The 17,126-nt window shown below is 50.5% G+C and overlaps 1 protein-coding gene across 3 annotated transcripts; it reads left to right on the plus strand.

The window, feature by feature from the left end:
- The first annotated feature begins 9,733 nt into the window (after positions 1 to 9,733).
- CPXM1 (carboxypeptidase X, M14 family member 1) lies at positions 9,734 to 16,067 on the plus strand. Of its 3 annotated transcripts, none has more exons than XM_037811467.1 (14): positions 9,734 to 10,017; positions 11,383 to 11,562; positions 11,751 to 11,860; positions 11,989 to 12,128; positions 12,204 to 12,294; positions 12,836 to 12,986; positions 13,084 to 13,172; positions 13,485 to 13,608; positions 13,692 to 13,888; positions 13,974 to 14,153; positions 14,239 to 14,536; positions 14,679 to 14,818; positions 15,487 to 15,589; positions 15,695 to 16,067. In XM_037811467.1, the coding sequence occupies exons 1-14, from the start codon at positions 9,846 to 9,848 to the stop codon at positions 15,934 to 15,936; spliced, it is 2,217 nt and encodes a 738-aa protein (XP_037667395.1). In that variant the 5' UTR covers positions 9,734 to 9,845; the 3' UTR covers positions 15,937 to 16,067. The 3 variants fall into 3 exon arrangements, with proteins under 3 accessions (XP_037667395.1, XP_037667396.1, XP_037667397.1); XM_037811468.1 differs by lacking the exon at positions 9,734 to 10,017 and adding an exon at positions 10,223 to 10,398; XM_037811469.1 differs by lacking the exon at positions 9,734 to 10,017 and adding an exon at positions 10,800 to 10,835.
- Positions 16,068 to 17,126: the final 1,059 nt, after the last annotated feature.

Genomic DNA, 17,126 nt, shown 5'->3' on the forward strand with positions numbered 1-17,126 from the left:
GGTTTAAGCTACTGTGCATGTCAGACGGGCCCATTTCAGTTAGAACCAGCTCTATCGAGATAGCTTTGGAATTGGGGAGGGTTAGTTCTGGGCTGACTCAAAGCCCTTCATTAATAAACATTAGGGGTTATCTTTAGTGATCATAAGACTCTAAAGTTGAAAAACCAGATAAAGTGAGGGTTAGTGACAAGCTTTTTACAATTACAAGGTCACGAGGTAAAGGCTATATAGTTATACATTGTCAGAGATCAAGGCAACTGGATTACAGTTCAGCAATTTCAGGTATTTCCTTCTGGCTATTCAAATACACTGGAAAGTAAAAAATATCTATATAACGATTCAGTAGTCATAATCATTTGTTAAATCCTAACCTCTTGGTTACAACTTCTCCCTCTCATTTGATCATTCTCTCAATCTTGAGTGATAGCTGGGTGATGACCTTCCTAACTTCTTCATGCTGAAAAGGGGTATCAACCTTTTGGAGTACAGGAATAAAACTGGTTGTTGTTCTTGGAGAGATTGGTACCTCTGGGTTTTAGGGCTTATCTGGTAAAGGAATAATCTGGAAGGTTTAAATCTCTGAAAAATAAACTTAATAAGTAAAACTTTTATTGAGTCTTAGAGCCCAGTGCATTCTTTAGGTTTTCAGGAACACTGTTGGTTGGAGCTTGGCATGCTGTGGCAGTTGAATATCTGGCTGGAACTTGCATTAAGACTAACCTCCAGAATGACCTCTCAACTCTATTTGAAATCTCTTAGCCACTGAAACTATTTTTTTTATGGGGATGAAAGACACAATAATGGAGATTACAAATACACTTGAGGCATACAACAGACATATACAGAATGTTGCACCCTAAAACAGCAGGATATACTCTCCTCCCAAGTGTGCATAGATTACTCCCCAGGATAGACCTCACGCTGGGTCACAAAACAAGTCTCAACAAATTTAAAAAGACTGAAACTATACAAAGCACTTTCTCTGACCACCAGGGATAGGTGTGACAGAAAGAATGAGGCCTGGTCTGATGAACTTGGATTTAAAAGTTTTAAATGAGGGCAGTGAAATTTAAGACCTCTAAGGTGGCTTTAGTGTTGATGAGCATTCCTATGCCCTTCTTTTAATTGTTTCCAATTATTAGAACTGTTTTGCTTAAAGCTGTGACACAGACAATTGGAAAAAGTCTTTGCTGTTTCCCAAGGCAGCCCTCTACTGCTTTGGGGAAATTCTAAGCAGTGCTTTCTTTCCAATGTCCAGGTTTGTTTACAGAGATTACAAATTAATGCCTTGAGCCCTGATGCCCAGAGGGTTGTTTCCTTTTTTCTGGGACTCCAGGAGTACTAATTTATTTATATATTTATATGTAAGTATATATGTGTGTTTATTTATCTTTATGCAGTTTGAATAGAGCTCTTTAAGAGTCTTTTGTTAATTTGTTATTAATATCCAGAGGTATGAAAATATACATTGAACAAACAGACAAACACAAATAGAAAATTAGTCGCACATAAAAAAACAGAAATATACTTTTGAGGGGTACAAATAAAAGATTGAATATATATCATCTCATTCCCATTTCTGTTCTTTTGCAGAGCAATTCTAACTGTAATACAGTGTCCTTTTCTGTAGAACCATTTTCAGGCCATTTTTTCCCTGTTTCTAAATCATAGTGAGGCCAGACTGTTACAGAAGTAAATTATTTTTTGTTGTTTTTTTCATAAGCTCATAACTAAAATCTTTCTAATTTTTCAAAATACAATCCAAAGGTCTATATTCAGGAATGCTATTAGAATTAGATTTTCCCATTTTAAAGAATTTCCATAGTCAGTAACCAGTTAGGAACACTTGAACAATAAACAGAAATGCAGTGACACACAACTAACAAGCTTAAGCAGATGCTTAACATTTACTATATATTTAAGTACTACACCAATCAATAACCAGACTGAACACACCAATTAACAATTAAACAGGCATTAAACATTTACTATACCTAAGTAACACATCAATTAACAGTTAAACAGTCATACTTAATTTCATTAAATATCAATTAATTATTGGATTACTTATTTTCCAGGAGTATACTCAACTGACAAACTCAGAGCAGGGTCTTGAACCCTGTTCAGACAAACACAGGTCAGGGCCTCGAACTCCATACGGAATGGTACCCAGAACACAGAAAGGTAAAGAGGTCAGAGCAGGGGGATTGATTCTGGAAGTTGGACCCAGGACCTCAAGCCCAGGTCCAGAGGCCATGAACCGCCGTACTCTTCCCAATCCACTTTTACCTTGATGACCCACTCACCCAGTCAGATGTCTGGACTTGGAACTGGAAACGGTTTCTCTCTTGACGCTTTTTAAGGTGCTGAGGGACTGGAGTGCCAGCAGAGCAGAGAAAAACCCAGTTGCCAAGCCTCTAGACTAAAAGAGACTAGCAGGTGCAAAATACTCGCCTATGGCTTTTACCAGTCCTAAGGGGCTCCAGAACTTCAGGCAGTCAGGCTCCCTGCTTCTTAAGAATTTTTGTCCCTTCTCTGGCTGCCAGATTGGTACCAATCAAGAGCAGTGGGTTCTCTGCCTGATGCGCTTAAATGACCAATTCCTGAGATAACAGGGTTTCAAAGAGAGAAAGAGTTTAGTGCTAGGCACAAAGCAAATTAGATGGCCTAGTGACTTAAAAATCTGTCTTGCCAAATGCAGTAATTCTGATAGTTTTATAACATCAAAAGATGGCAGGTTTTAGGGTAATGAATACAATGGCTTGAGATGATGAGGTTAGAGATTATCTACTTATTGAGCACATGCATATTGATTACATGCTTAGCCACAGAACGTATGTAAGAGAATGGTCTTTTTTTTTTTTTTAACTTTATTTATCAAAAAATTAACAAACAATAAAGAAACATTTCAAACAAGACAAAACAAAGGAATAAGAAAAAGAAATAACCTAAAATAACTGCATTGCTTCCAATATGTTCCTACCATACCCCCCAAAAATTAACAAACCATAGTCATTCCTGAGCATTCCCATAATATCAAGATTACCCTCCATAACTTATCTGTTCTTATTAGATTATCGTTCCCCCTTTACTAGTTGCTGTCTATCGCTAGGTCCCCTACATTCTACAATATAAAACATTTATTTTACATTTTTCACGGAGTTCACATTAGTAGTAACATACAATGTCTCTCTTTTTGTGTCTGGCTTATTTCACTCAGCATTATGTCCTCAAGGTTCATCCACGTTGTCATATGTTTCATGACATCGTTCCTTCTTACTGCCACATAGTATTCCATTGAGTATATATACCACAGTTTGTTTCTCCACTCATCTGTTGAAGGACATTTGGGTTGTTTCCATCTCTTGGCAATTGTGAATAATGCCGCTATGAACATTGGCGTGCAGATATCTGCTCGTGTCACTGCTTTCCGATCTTCCGGGTATATACCGAGAAGTGCAATCGCTGGATCGAACGGTAACTCTATGTCTAGTTTTCTGAGGAACTGCCAGACTGACTTCCAGAGTGGCTGAACCATTATACAGTCCCACCAACAATGAATAAGCGTTCCAATTTCTCCACATCCCCTCCAGCATTTGTAGTTTCCTGTTTGTTTAATGGCAGCCATTCTAATTCGTGTGAGATGATATCTTATTGTGGTCTTAATTTGCATCTCCCTAATAGCTAGTGAAGATGAATATTTTTCCATGTGTTTTTAAGGAAAATGGTGGTTTTAATATGATGATGGGTGTGACTTTTAGTATTATAGTGAGGTATAGGTGACTTGTAGGTTAAGGTTTAAGCTACTGTGCGTGTCAGACAGGCCCATTTTGGTTAGATCCACCTCCATCTATCAAGATAGCTTTGGAATTGGGGAGGGTTAGTTCTGGGCTGACTCAAAGCCCTTCATTAACAAACATTAGGGGCTGTCCTTACTGATCATAAGACTCTAAATTTGAAAAACCAGATAAAGGGGTACAAGTGAGGGTCAGTCACAAGGTTTTTACAATCACAAGGTCACAAGGTAAAAGCTATATAGTTATATAATCATTATCAGAGATCAAGGCAACTGGATTACAGTTCAGCAATTTCAGGTATTTCCTTCTGGCTATTCAAATACACTGGAAAATAAAAAGAAATATCTATATAATGATTCAGTAGTCATAATTTGTTAGATCCTAACTTCTCAGTTACAGAATCATATTGGTTCTAGAAAATTGGAACATGGGAAAAGAAGAGGATTTCAAAAAAAATCAGACTCAATCTGAAGACATGAGTCTCTAGACTGTAAGGTCCCACCAGTTCCCAGCACAATAAATTAAAAAAGACTGAAAATAAGGCCATCATGAAATTCAGATTACTAGGCATAAAGAGACACTCCTAAGAGCTTCCTAAAAACAAAATATCGTGCATATAGGACCAGAGATTGAAATGGCATCAGACTTTTAACACCAACACTGGTAACTAGAAGACAATAAAGCAATGCCCTCAAAATTCTGAGGGAAAATTATTTCCAACCTAGAAATGTATATCTGTCTAAACAATGAAAAATTGTGAGAGTAGAATGAAGACATTCTCAGGCCCAAGAGGTCTCCAAAAATTGATCTTACTATACCCTTTCTTAAGGAAGCTACTGGAGAAAGTGCTTCATCAGAACAAGGGATTAAAGGGACAATGTGGAATTCAAGAAATGGGATTAAACACAGGAGAGTGATGATGGGAAAGGCCTAAGATGCCAGTTATGCCCTCAGATGAAGAGAGCAACCCGCCCAGCCTGAAATTATTTAACATATATGTTCAGTTCATTGGGAAGCTTTGGGAACAGGTTAGTGATTTGTGCCAGTTTGGATATATTATGTCCCCCAAAAGCCATGTTCTTTAATGCAATCTTGTGGAGGCAGATTTATTAGTCTTTTGATTAGGGTAGAATCTTTTGATTGAGTGTTTCCATGGAGATGTGACTCACCTAACTGTGAGTGACACTTTTGATTAGATTATTTCCATGGAGGTGTAACCTGGCCCATTAAGGATGGGTCTTGATTAGTTCACTGGAGTATTTAAGAGAGAAGCTAAGAGCCGACACAGACCCAGATGCTTGCTGGCACTTAAAGATGCTTGGAGATGCAGACTGAAGGATGTGTGGAGATGCTAAGCTAAGATAGTTTGCCCTGGAGAAGCTAAGACAGGACCTCCAGATGCTTAGAGAGAAATGTCCTGGGAGAAAGAAGCAAGGACACACAGGAGCAGAGAGAGAGGAGCTAAGAGAAACCAAGAGACATTTTGGAGAAAGCCATTTTGAAACACAACCTGGGAGCAAAGGACCGTCAGACGCTAGCCACGTGCCTTCCCACCTAACAGAGGTGTTCAGGACCCCATCGGCTGTTCTTCAGTGGAGGTATCCTCTTGTTGATGCCTTAGTTTGGACACTTTTATGACCTCAGAACTGTAAAATTGTACCCAAATAAACCCCCTTTATAAAAGCCAATCTATTTCTGGCATTTAGCATAAAGGCAGCATTAGCAAACCGGAACATGATTGGTGCCTAGAAAACCAAACAAATGCCAAAACAATGTCATTCACTACAGGGAAAAAAAAAGTTGGACAATAATATTTACATGGTCATAATAATATAAGTACTGAATATTGACTCCAAATGAAGATTTAGTTAGCTCAATTGAGAGGATATAAGGAGAGAAAGTTTACGTTTGTGTATGTGTGTTAGAAAGCAAAATCCTTATAGTCCATAGTAGGAGATCCACAGATAAGATATAAAAATAGAAAAATCAATAAATGGCAATAGAAGCATAGAGGTGACTACAAGGAGAAATTAAAAAAATTAAAAGTGATTGACTTGGGAATGGAAAGGCATAGAGAGAAGAATTTTCCTTTACAAGCCTGAATGTGTTTTACTTTAAAATTATATTCTGTAGTATTTTGATAAAGATTATTTTTTTAAAAAGCAAGTCAGTATATGGTTATACTGTGGAGATCGGGAATATACCCTTCCAGGATGAATGAAAAACCAGTTTCCTAATATTATATGGATTTACTCTTGTGGCTTGAGACAAAATTTCCAGTGACAGCATCAAAGACAGACTCAAAGTTCTGAATCTCATGCATTTTAGATGGAGGTGCTCTAAAGGAAAGTCTTAGTCTTGAATGTGCCTAGGAATCTCCTGGGGTTGAATTCTCTGGGGATCTTGCGAAAATGCAGATTCTGATTTAGTAGGTCTGGGGGGAGAATCTTCATTTCTAACAAGCTCCCAGGGGGGTGCTGATGCCCCTGGTCCTTAAGTACACTTTGGGGAGCAAGGTTCTCAAAGGTAATGATGTAGGAAAGAGAGACTCTGGGGGAGGTTTGGTGCAGGAGGACAGGCGTGTGGGGAGATGCCACCCTGTAGTGTAGGAACCAAGGATCCCTGTGAGTGCCCACCTGCCTCAGTCCCTGCGAGGGACAGCACCTGGCTGGGAGTGAGACCTGCCCCAGCCCCAGGGTGAGGGGATTAGGAGGCATAGGCAGGCAGTAGATTCTACAACTTATTTCTTTATTTACATAGCCAGACACAGAGGCTTCTTTCTTTTCTTTGATATTAGTTGTTCAATTCCATCCACGTATGTGGGAGCAAAAGGACAATGTTATGCTGTTCCGCCAACTTTAATTCATCTGGTACCCACTGGAACCACATATTATCTCACATCATCATCACAGTTAATCTGTGAGGGAGATATGATGGTTCCCATTTTATGGATAAGGAAACTGAGGCTAAGAGTGGTCTAAGTGTTGTCTAAGGATACCCAAACAAAATAAATGGCAGAAACAGATTGAAATAAAGTCTGTGTCGCGTCAAAGTCATCCATCTTCTCCAGCCCCCAGCTGCCTGACCATATCAGGCAGCTAGCAGGAGATTCCTAAGACAATTCCTTAAATGACAAATCCTTTAGGGCAGTTGCCCCCACCCAGAAGCACTCATTCCAGCTCAGTCCCTGTTTTGCAATGCGTACTTGCCCTGGTGAGGCCACCAAAAGTCCTCAACCCGGCTTCTGGTGCTAGAGACCTGGCTGTGCAGGTACCTGGGTGCAAACCTGCTGCTACTCCCCTGGATCAGCCATCTCTAGAACCTGCTTCCAGATTCCACACCTTTGCAGTCCCAGGTACCCAGTGGCAAGGGCCAGAGGCAGCATCCGGGGCTGGTAAGTGCAGAGTGGTGACAGGGGTGCGGGGGCCACAGAAAGGCGAAAAGATGTGCTGAGAGTTGCAATAGGGAAGAGAGGCAAGGGGTGCAGAGGGGTGCGAAGGGGGATGAGGAGGTGGAGGCAACAAGGGACATAGGGGAAGCAGAGGGGTGTAGGCACTCCCTGGATCTGAGTCCCTCATGGATTGGCAGGTGGAGGCCAGCATGTCCGTCCCCAGTCCCTTTGGTGGCAGGTCTCCCAGCTCATAGCCTGTGATTTCCTCTCTGGGAAAACCCAGCGTTACTGCATGAGGGTCAGCTTCCCTCTGCCCCTGCTTGGTCTCCTTCTAACCTTGCAAATATTATACGGATGGTTTTTGTGTGCTGACTAGGGACTAAGCACTGTGCTAGGCCCTGAGGTGCAGCTGTGAACTGTTGGGCACAAACGACTCCTCTGGAGGGTTATGTACCTCTTCCTAGGGGTGGAATAACAGTGAGCACATAACAAATGAAACAAGATCATTCCAGACAACATTGAATGCCCTGAAGACAATAGAACAGAGTGAGGGTCTAGACTGTGTGTGCAGGGTGATGGTGCCTAGTCAAAGAAGGTTTTTGGAAGCAGGTGACATCAAAGGAAATGGAGCGATGAGAATGCCAGCTTGTGAACAGCAGGTGCAAAGGCACTGTGGCTGGATAAGGCTGGTACATTGGAGGGGCAGCTGGAATGCCATTGGCTGGTTGGGTACATGTCAGGGGGAGAGTGGAGGGAGATGAGGGTGAAAGGTGGGGAAGAACTGGTCATGAAGGGCCTTGCAGGTGAGCCATTGGGGGCTTTAAGCCAGGAAGAACTTGGCTCAATGTGGCTGCTCTGGGGAGAGTGGCTTGGAGAGGACCAAAGGGGAGGCAGGAGCCCCAGGAGGCTGAGATGTCCTGTAGCCCTTATGCCCCCTGTGCACCTCATCATCCCCCTTTGCATCCCTCTGCAAAAAACTTGAATGTGTGTGTGTGTGTGGGGGGGGCAGAAACAGGGAGGAGGGCAGATTGGACTTTGGCAGGAGGAAGAAACCACAGGACATTTTCAGACCCGCTTCTACCTCGATACCAGCCTGTCCTGTCCTGGAAGCCTCAGCCTGCTGCCGCTGACCTTCGCCCTCGACCCACCGAGCGACCGGAGCTTTCGGGTCCCTTGCCTCCACCCCACCCCCAACGCTTCCTTGAAATTGTCCAAGTCCCCTCCGGTGCCTGGGACCTGGCAGTGCCGTCTAGGCGGGGTGCTCCAAGATGGGGACCGGGACGCGAGTGGACCCCATCTCCTTTACCCCTTCTCTCCGGGGTTCTCTGTGTCTCTCTATAGGAGACACATAGAAGGAGCCTATGGGGCCTTCCAGCCCGGTGCTCCGGCTCAGTTCCAGCAGCGTGGCACGGTATTTCCCTCGTGGGATCGCGTCAGATTGGGTCTCCAGAATGGTGCTGATCCGCTGATTTAGAAAGATTCAAATAGTTTATATAGACAGAGAGCCTGCAAAAAATTATTTGCGGGCGGCCCCAAGTACTCCAGGGATAGATTGCGGCTACCTCAGGGCATCGCTTCTCACGTGAGAATGGCAGCTGCTCTCTGCCCGGCTCCCCGAGAGGGCAAAGCGGGGCCAGAGATTTCCCGCGGACGCGTTTCCTTCCTTCTGGGGAGGTGACCCCGGCGTGGGGAATCCAAAGGGGTCCCCGAGCTCTGGAAGCCCGAATCTGGGGCCGTCGGGCGAACACAGACCTGGGGCTGTGCGCCCCCTGGGACGCCCAGGGCAGGGGCTTGTCCAGCCTCGGCCTCTCCATCCCGCAGCCCCAGCGGGCTGGGTCTCCGCTGCCTACTGCTCCCCTCCGGTTATGTAACCCCGGAACGTGGCAGCCGGGTGAGCAAAGGAGCAGCGAAGGGGCTGGAAAGAAGGAGGAGGGAGAGGCGGGGCCGGCAAGGACGAGGGGACGCCTCCTCTGGCTGGGACCCTTGGCGGTCCTTCAGGAGGGTTCCCGGAGGGCCAGCTCTCCCCCTGCGCCCCAGCCCCGCCTCGGTTTCCCCGCACTCTCTCTCCCTCCTGTCCTGCCCGCGTGGGCAGGGGCCCTCTGCCCCTGGGTGGCTTTCCCTCTCGGGTTGTAGTTTGTTCTCAGGTTTGCTGCCCGGGCCAAGTCAGTTAGCTACCCTGAGTCTCGGCTTACCAGTTTGTAAAAGAGGTTTAATGGAGAGGGCACGTGAAAGCGCCTGGCATCATGCGTGGTACAAAGTAGGTGCCCACTGTGGGATGGCCACCTCACACAATTCAGTGAAATCGAGTGTCAAGGGTCTTTGCAGACTGTGAAGGGCAGCGCACGAGTGAGGCTCCACATCTCGGGACGACCAGAGGAGGGGGCTGGGACGATGGGCTCTGGGACCCGGGGCGGCCCGGTCCGCAGCCCGCAACCCCTCGGGGGTCCCGCCCGCTCGCTCCGCCCAGTCCCTCCCCTCTTTTCCCAGATCGGCCGCCAGAGAGCGGGCTGTGGGCGGGCCAGAGGCCGCGGAGGGGCGTGCGGCGGGGACGGCACGGGCGAGCAGGAAGGGGCGGGGGGCTGCAGAGCACCGCGCAGGAAGAGACGGGCTCGGCGACCGTCGCGGGATCCGTGCGCCTCAACCTCTAGGTCCCCGCCATGTGGGGTCTCCTGATCGCCTTGGCCGTCGTCACGCCTGCCGTCGGCCTGGGTCCCGGGGCGTCCGGCGCCTCTGTTCTAGGTGTTGCGCGGCGCGCGACCACCGAGGCCCCGGCTCCGACCCCCGCCCAGCGAAGCACCCCGGCCCAGCCGCCCGCGGAGAAGGAGAACGGTGAGCTCCCGGACCAGGGCCCGGTTCTCCGCGAGTCGATCCCCTTCCCCCCCCGTCCCCGATGTGGTGACCCCTCTCCAACACACACACACACACACACACACACACACACACACACCACACACACACACACACACACACACACACACACACACACACACACACACACACACACACACACACACACACACCACACACCACACCGAGGCGCCCTTCCCGCCTGGGCGTGGAGTCTGCTGACTCAGCAACCCCGTTTCCCGCCTGACCAAGTCAGCAGCCCCAGGACCGGCGCCTGTGGGACGCGGCTTCTTCCAGCCCAAAGCCTTCCCTTTTTACAGATGAGAAAACTGAGGCCCAGAGCCGGGAGCGGGAAGGTGAGAGGTACACAAAAGCACGGAGACTTCACAGGCGCAGAGGAAGACTTTGGGAGAGAGCCAAGGGCGAGGGCCAGGGTTGAGGGAGAGAACAAGAGAAAGGGAGGGAGAGCAAAGTAGACTCTTTGCTGAGGCTTCTGGGGAAGGCCAGAGGCAGGCTACATGCCAACACAGCTTTTCAGATGTGGGAACGTAGAGGAAGAACACAGGTGGTGGCAGTCAAGGAGGGTTTCTCAGAGGAGGCAAGTGGAATTAGGTCCTATAGGATCAGTATCTCTGAATCAGGAAGCACCAAAGAGAGCCAACAGCCAAGGAGGAGGAGACTGCATGTGCAAAGGCATGGGGGCACCAGGCACAAACATGTGCATCATGTTCCAGAGACAGCTGTGGAGGTTGGGTGGAGAGCTGGTGGCTCCTGTCCTGGGCCACACCCTGTGCTGAAGGGTAAGCAGGACCCAGGGTCAGCCCTAGAAAGACTGAGCATCCAAGCAGACAGATTTTACGACAGGACGTTTTATCCCAGAGCGCAGATGCAACAGAGACTGTGGAGCCTCGGACTGAGTCTGGAGCTAGGGAAGGCGCCCCAGAGAGCATCTGGGCTGAAATGTGAAGACAGAGTGGGAATTAGGCAATAGAGTCAGGGGATAAATGGTATTACAGGGGAGGGAACAGCCCATGCAAAGGCCCAGAGGGAAAGAAACAAACTCAGCTCTTTGGAGCAAATGAGCAGTTCCTAGTGGCTGGGTATGACTCTCCACTGGAGAGTTCAGAAGTGACGCTGGCCAAGCCGGCAGTCATGTTAGGTAGGAGATGGGGGGAAGGAGCTAAGGAAGTGCCTCGAGAGGCAGGTTGGGGTCAGACTGAAGGCTTTGTATGCCATGTTCAACCCCCCAGATACCTGCGCTGAGGCCTGCTGTGGGCTTGCATGCTTCTTGGGCTGGCAGAACTCTCCATCTGAGTTCTCTAGCCATTTCCCTTCCTCCCCATGTAGCACCTTCCTGGTCCCCAGGGACAGCAAAACAGAATGTCCGAATTCGCGTTGTCAAAAAGACAAAGGTCATCATGAGGAAGCGAAAGAAGCTAACTCACCCCCGTCTCTCAGTGACCACCAGTTCCCTGGTGCCCACCAGCCCTGCAGGGGCCCTTGACCTTCCCGACAAGCGAGAGCCAGGTATTGCCTCTCCAGGGGTCCTGCCCAGATGTGCAGCCCTTGGGGCACCCCCACACGTAGCCCTTGGCCTCGTGGGCATAGGCAGGCCCTCTTTCCTGCCCTGAGCATGGGCAAGCCTAGGCTCAGTGTCTCACCTGCTCTGACTGCCCTCTCCCTGGTCCCATCTCACTGCTCTGTCCCTGCTCCAGACTGTCCCCCTTTGGGCCTGGAGTCCCTGCGAGTTTCAGATAACCAGCTCGAGGCTTCCAGCAGCCAGTCCTTTGGTCTTGGACCACACCGAGGACGGCTCAACATCCAGGTCAGCAACACTTGCTTAGAGCCCCCATCTCAGGGTTAGGCAAGGTGACCCCCGGGGCCTTCTCCCCTGCCCCCTCCCTGCCCTGGTCCCCCTCGCCTGGGCCTGATTGCTGCATCCTGTGCCCACAGTCAGGCCTGGAGGACGGTGACCTATACGACGGGGCCTGGTGTGCTGAGCAGCAGGATGCCGAGCCCTGGCTGCAGGTGGATGCCGGGCGCCCCACCCGCTTCTCGGGGGTCATCACGCAGGGCAGGAACTCTGTCTGGAGGTGAGGCACTGGAGAGCTGGGGGATGGGGAACCTTGGAGGGGGGCACCAGTGATCACATCCCACTCCCCTGCCAGGTATGACTGGGTCACGTCCTACAAGGTCCAGTTCAGCAATGACAGTCGGAGCTGGTGGGGGAGTAGGAACCGCAGCAGTGGGATGGATGCGGTGAGTGGGCTGCAGCAGCTGGAACTCTCTGTGCCGGGAGTTGGGTACCCAGCCCACTGTAGAGTGCTGCACTGGTCTAGGGCTCCTCTGAGGACAAAGAAGAGATGTCTGCTCAGGCAACCCAGGATAAAGAGGGCTGTTGTCAGGATAGATGGCACCCAGCATCCTCCCCAGATACATCCACCATGTGGTTGGTACAGCTTTGTGCCTCAGCTTCCTGCGGGCATGCCCCTTGTGGAGATGGGTCTTTGTGTCACTCCTTGGCTTCCTCATGCTTCTGACTTCCCCACCTTCTCCCACCAGGCAATGGTGTAGGGTCCTGGCCAGCTTTAGGATTGGCTGCCCCTGAGGCTCATGGCCATATCGATGTGATCAGCTGTGACCAAGACACAACGCATCGCCGTGTAGGGCTGCCCGGCCACAGGGCTGCGGGCAGGGGCTGTGGGTTTTTCTGGTTAGAAAGCTAGTCTCCAGCCTGAACCACCAGGGCGGGTGAGATGGTGAGCTTGGAGACCTGAGCTCCTTCCCTGGATGTCCCCAGGTATTTCCTGCCAATTCAGATCCAGAAACTCCGGTGCTGAACCTCCTGCCAGAGCCCCAGGTGGCTCGCTTCATTCGCCTGCTGCCCCAGACATGGCTCCAGGGAGGATCGTCTTGCCTCCGGGCAGAGATCCTGGCCTGCCCAGTTTCAGGTGGGCAGTTGGGCAAGGCCTGGGTGGGCAGGGCCTAGCTGCAGGTTTTACCCTCCATCACGAACTCACCCTTTACCATGAACTCACCCACCACCAGATCCTAACGGCCTATTCCCTGAGGCCCCTCTGCCAGGATCTTCTGATCAGCTGGACTTTCGGCATCATAATTATAAAGCCATGAGGAAGGTCAGCTGTAACCCTGTGGCCCAGGAGGGAGGGTCTGCCTACCTCCAGCCCTCCCAGAGGGCTTGCCTTGCTGTGACCTCCCCCATGGTCACCCACCGTCCCACGCTTCCCTCCGCCCAGTTCACTCGTTATGACCCCTCTCCCCTGCCCTGTTCTCACCTCTCCTTCTGGGGCTACTGCTGCCCCCCTCCCGTGATGTCCCATTGGTATGGGCCACCACTGACTTTCCTAAATCCTTCCATGGCCACCCATGGCCCTGACCCCTGGGTCTAATCCTCCCTCATCCCATGTCGCACTACACCCTGGCCTCAGCTGATGAAGGAGGTGAACGAGCAGTGCCCCAACATCACCCGCATCTACAGCATCGGGAAGAGCCACCAGGGCCTGAAGCTGTATGTGATGGAAATGTCGGACCAGCCCGGGGAGCACGAGCTGGGTACTGACAGGTGGGGTGGAGAGAGGTGGGCACGGGGCAGGGGTTCTGAGTGTGAGCCAGCTGCCAGCCGCTGTGTCTTCCAGGAGAGCCCGAGGTGCGCTATGTGGCCGGCATGCACGGGAACGAGGCCCTGGGGCGGGAGTTGCTTCTGCTCCTCATGCAGTTCTTGTGCCACGAGTTCCTGCGAGGGGACCCCCGGGTGACCCGGCTGCTCTCGGAGACGCGCATCCACCTGCTGCCTTCCATGAACCCTGATGGCTACGAGACCGCCTACCGCCGGGTAGGCCGCCTGGCGTGAAGGCCACTGCCTCGTCCGCCCTGGCATCTGCAGCCTACCCGGTGTGACCCATCCTCTTCCCTGGCAGGGCTCGGAGCTGGTGGGCTGGGCAGAGGGCCGCTGGAACCAGCAGGGCATTGACCTTAACCACAATTTTGCTGACCTCAACACACCACTGTGGGAGGCGGAGGAGGATGGCCTGGTGCCTCACACTGTCCCCAACCATCACCTGCCACTGCCCACTTACTATACCCTGCCCAATGCCACCGTGAGTATCCTGGGGGCAGTGTTGGAGGGCTCCCCTGGGGGTCCTTATCTCTGTCTCCTGTCCCTCCTGACCTTCCTCTGTCTAGGTGGCTCCTGAAACACGGGCAGTGATCAAGTGGATGGAGCGGATCCCCTTTGTGCTGAGTGCCAATCTCCACGGGGGTGAGCTTGTGGTGTCCTACCCGTTTGACATGACTCGGACGTCGTGGGCTGCCCGCGAGCTCACGCCCACGCCCGATGACTCCGTATTTCGCTGGCTCAGCACCGTCTATGCTGGCACTAATCGGGCCATGCAGGACACGGATCGCCGACCCTGCCATAACCAAGACTTCTCCTTGCATGGCAACGTCATCAACGGGGCTGACTGGCACACAGTCCCTGGGAGTATGTGCCCCAGGGGTGGAGTTAGCCCCTTCCCCTCCCCCAAGAAGACAGTGGGCTGTTACATAGGCCAATGGGGTCAGTCCCAGGAGGGTGGGGCTGCTCTCCTGCCTCCTGAGGCCCCCCATGTCTGTGGTCTCCCCAGGCATGAATGATTTCAGCTACTTGCACACCAACTGCTTTGAGGTCACTGTGGAGCTGTCCTGTGACAAGTTCCCCCATGAGAACGAGCTGCCCCAGGAGTGGGAGAACAACAAAGATGCCCTCCTCACCTACCTGGAACAGGTCGGGTCTGCACCCCTGGCTCCTCAGCCCACCCGAGTTACTCTCCACCTGTCAGCTCCCCATTTAGGTTGCAGCTCCCACCAGGGCGTCTTCTAAGGTCCAGCTGAATGCTCAGGCGCACAAGGTGCCAGAGGCCACCCTTGGCATCAGGTTGACCTGGAAGGATGTAGGACGGGAAGCACCATGTGCCAGTGGGGTGGCATCAGACCTGCTCCTCCAGTGGGAGTCATCCCCACAGCAGTGGTCCGTGGAGCCGTCTCAGAGCTAGTCTCAGAGCTAGTCTCCGAAATGACGCCCATCAGGCGGGTGCAGGAACTTCCCTGGCACAGAAGCTGCCTGGTCCACAGTCAGGAGCCCATTTCTCTTGTAATGGCTCCTTGGTTATAGCTTCTGAGGCGTCTACAAGAGCAAGCCCAGTAACAAGCTTTACCGAATTTGCGGCAGCTTAAAGGTGTGCCATCCTACCAGGTATTTACAGTTCTCCCAGTCCAGATGCAGTTTCTCAATAAGGAAACATTTTTGCCAAAAGCACTGTCATCTGGGAACATAGTGGACGTACCGCCTTTACCAGGATTCTAGGGGAGCAGAGGCAGAGCCTTCACGGGAGGTCACACAGTCTCAGGCGGGAGGGAAGAGTGTTCTGAGAACCTTCCCCCCACCCCCCACAGGTGCGCATGGGCATTGCGGGAGTTGTGCGGGACAAGGACACGGAGCTTGGGATCGCTGATGCTGTCATTGCCGTGGATGGGATTAACCATGACGTAACAACAGGTGTGTGTGTGTGCGTGCGCGTGTGCGTGTGTGCACCAGCTGGCTTTAGGCTGGGCCGGGAGCCGAGGCCCGCTGGGTCCTGATCGTGCCCTTCACTCTCCTCAGCGTGGGGTGGGGATTACTGGAGGCTGCTGACCCCGGGGGACTATGTGGTGCGCGCCAGTGCCGAGGGCTACCACACGGCGACACGGAGTTGTCGGGTCACCTTCGAAGAGGGCCCCATCCCCTGCAACTTCCACCTCACCAAGACTCCCAAACAAAGACTGCGAGAGCTGCTGGCAGCCGGGGCCAAGGTGCCCCCAGACCTGCGGAGGCGGCTGGAACGGCTGAGGGAACAGAAAGATTAACACCGCAGCTGAGGAGCCGCAGAGCCTGGGGCAGGCTGGACCTGCCTAGACCTGAGGGGGATGGAGAGTGGAGAGGGAGGGACAAAGCGGGGACGAGGTGCTTGGGCTCATTAAAGCTTCTGGGCACCTCAGCCAGGCTTCCTGTGGTCTCTGCGCCCCAGGTCTTCTCCTGGGGCAGCCTCCGCTTGCCCTACGACTCCTTTTCTGCACACACTTTTCACTCTTCTCAGTGGACTTCTGGGGTCATGGTGGGGAAAGAGAGTCCCACCTGGGCTCCTCTCGAACCCAGGGCTTGGCAGAGCAACTCATCTCTGCCCATCAGCTTCTGCTCCAGGCCCCATGGCAATGCCGTTAAACATTCTGCTCAGTGCCATGCTCCAAGGAGTCAAGGAGAAGCTGTGCAAACTCTCAGCCTCCTGGGCTCCCAGTCAAAAGAGGGGGCAATGGAACTCACTCTAACTTGCTTAAGCAGAGAGATTGATTACAGGATCTTAGGAAGCTAAACACAATCTCCAGGAGGGCTAGAAATCAGGCTTGGATGCTACATAACCAGAGACAGCACAGCCAGTGGCAACAAAGGCAGGGGAAATGCCCAACCCTGTCGTGGGATATTCTAGAGGAATTGCCACTCACTATCTGCCCCACTTGTTCATGATGTACAATTCTTTTTCCAGGTTGCTAAATATTTTGTTAGGGATTTTTCCATCTATATTCATGAGGGATCTGGGTCTGTAGTTTAATTCTTTTGTACTGTTTTTGTTGGATTTTGGTATCAGGATAATACTAGCTTCAAAAAATAAATTGGGAAGTGCTCCCTCTTCTATTTTCTGAAGAGACTGTGTAGCATTGGTGTTAATTCTTTAAGCATGTGGTAGAATTGTTCAGTGTACCCATAGGGGCATGGAGATTTGTTTTGGTAGAGCTTTTAAATGATGAATTCAATTTTCAATTATTATAGGGCTCTTCAAATAATCTGTTTCTTACTGGATGAGTGTGGTAGTTTGTGTCTTTTGAGGAATTTGTCCGTTTCCTATATAAGTTGTCAAATTTATATGTAGAGTTATTTACAGTGTTTCTTTATATCATTTTTTTTGACACATTCATTGTGCTTGACAGGTGGTGGGCTCTTCCTAATTGTTGATTTATGTCTTTCCTCAGCATTGTGATATTCTATTATTTCTTTCTTAATT

Source organism: Choloepus didactylus, chromosome 19, assembly GCF_015220235.1.
Source record: "Choloepus didactylus isolate mChoDid1 chromosome 19, mChoDid1.pri, whole genome shotgun sequence".
Lineage (NCBI taxonomy): Eukaryota > Metazoa > Chordata > Mammalia > Pilosa > Megalonychidae > Choloepus > Choloepus didactylus.

What these genes read in the sequence shown, in the direction of transcription:
- CPXM1 (XM_037811467.1), top strand. Translation starts at nt 9,846, where the DNA reads ATGTGGGGTCTCCTGATCGCCTTGGCCGTCGTCACGCCTGCCGTCGGC. An exon ending in GGCAGGAACTCTGTCTGGAG is followed by an intron (nt 12,129 to 12,203) that starts GTGAGGCACTGG and finishes CTCCCCTGCCAG; the next exon opens with GTATGACTGGGTCACGTCCT. An exon ending in CCTGGCCTGCCCAGTTTCAG is followed by an intron (nt 12,987 to 13,083) that starts GTGGGCAGTTGG and finishes ACCCACCACCAG; the next exon opens with ATCCTAACGGCCTATTCCCT.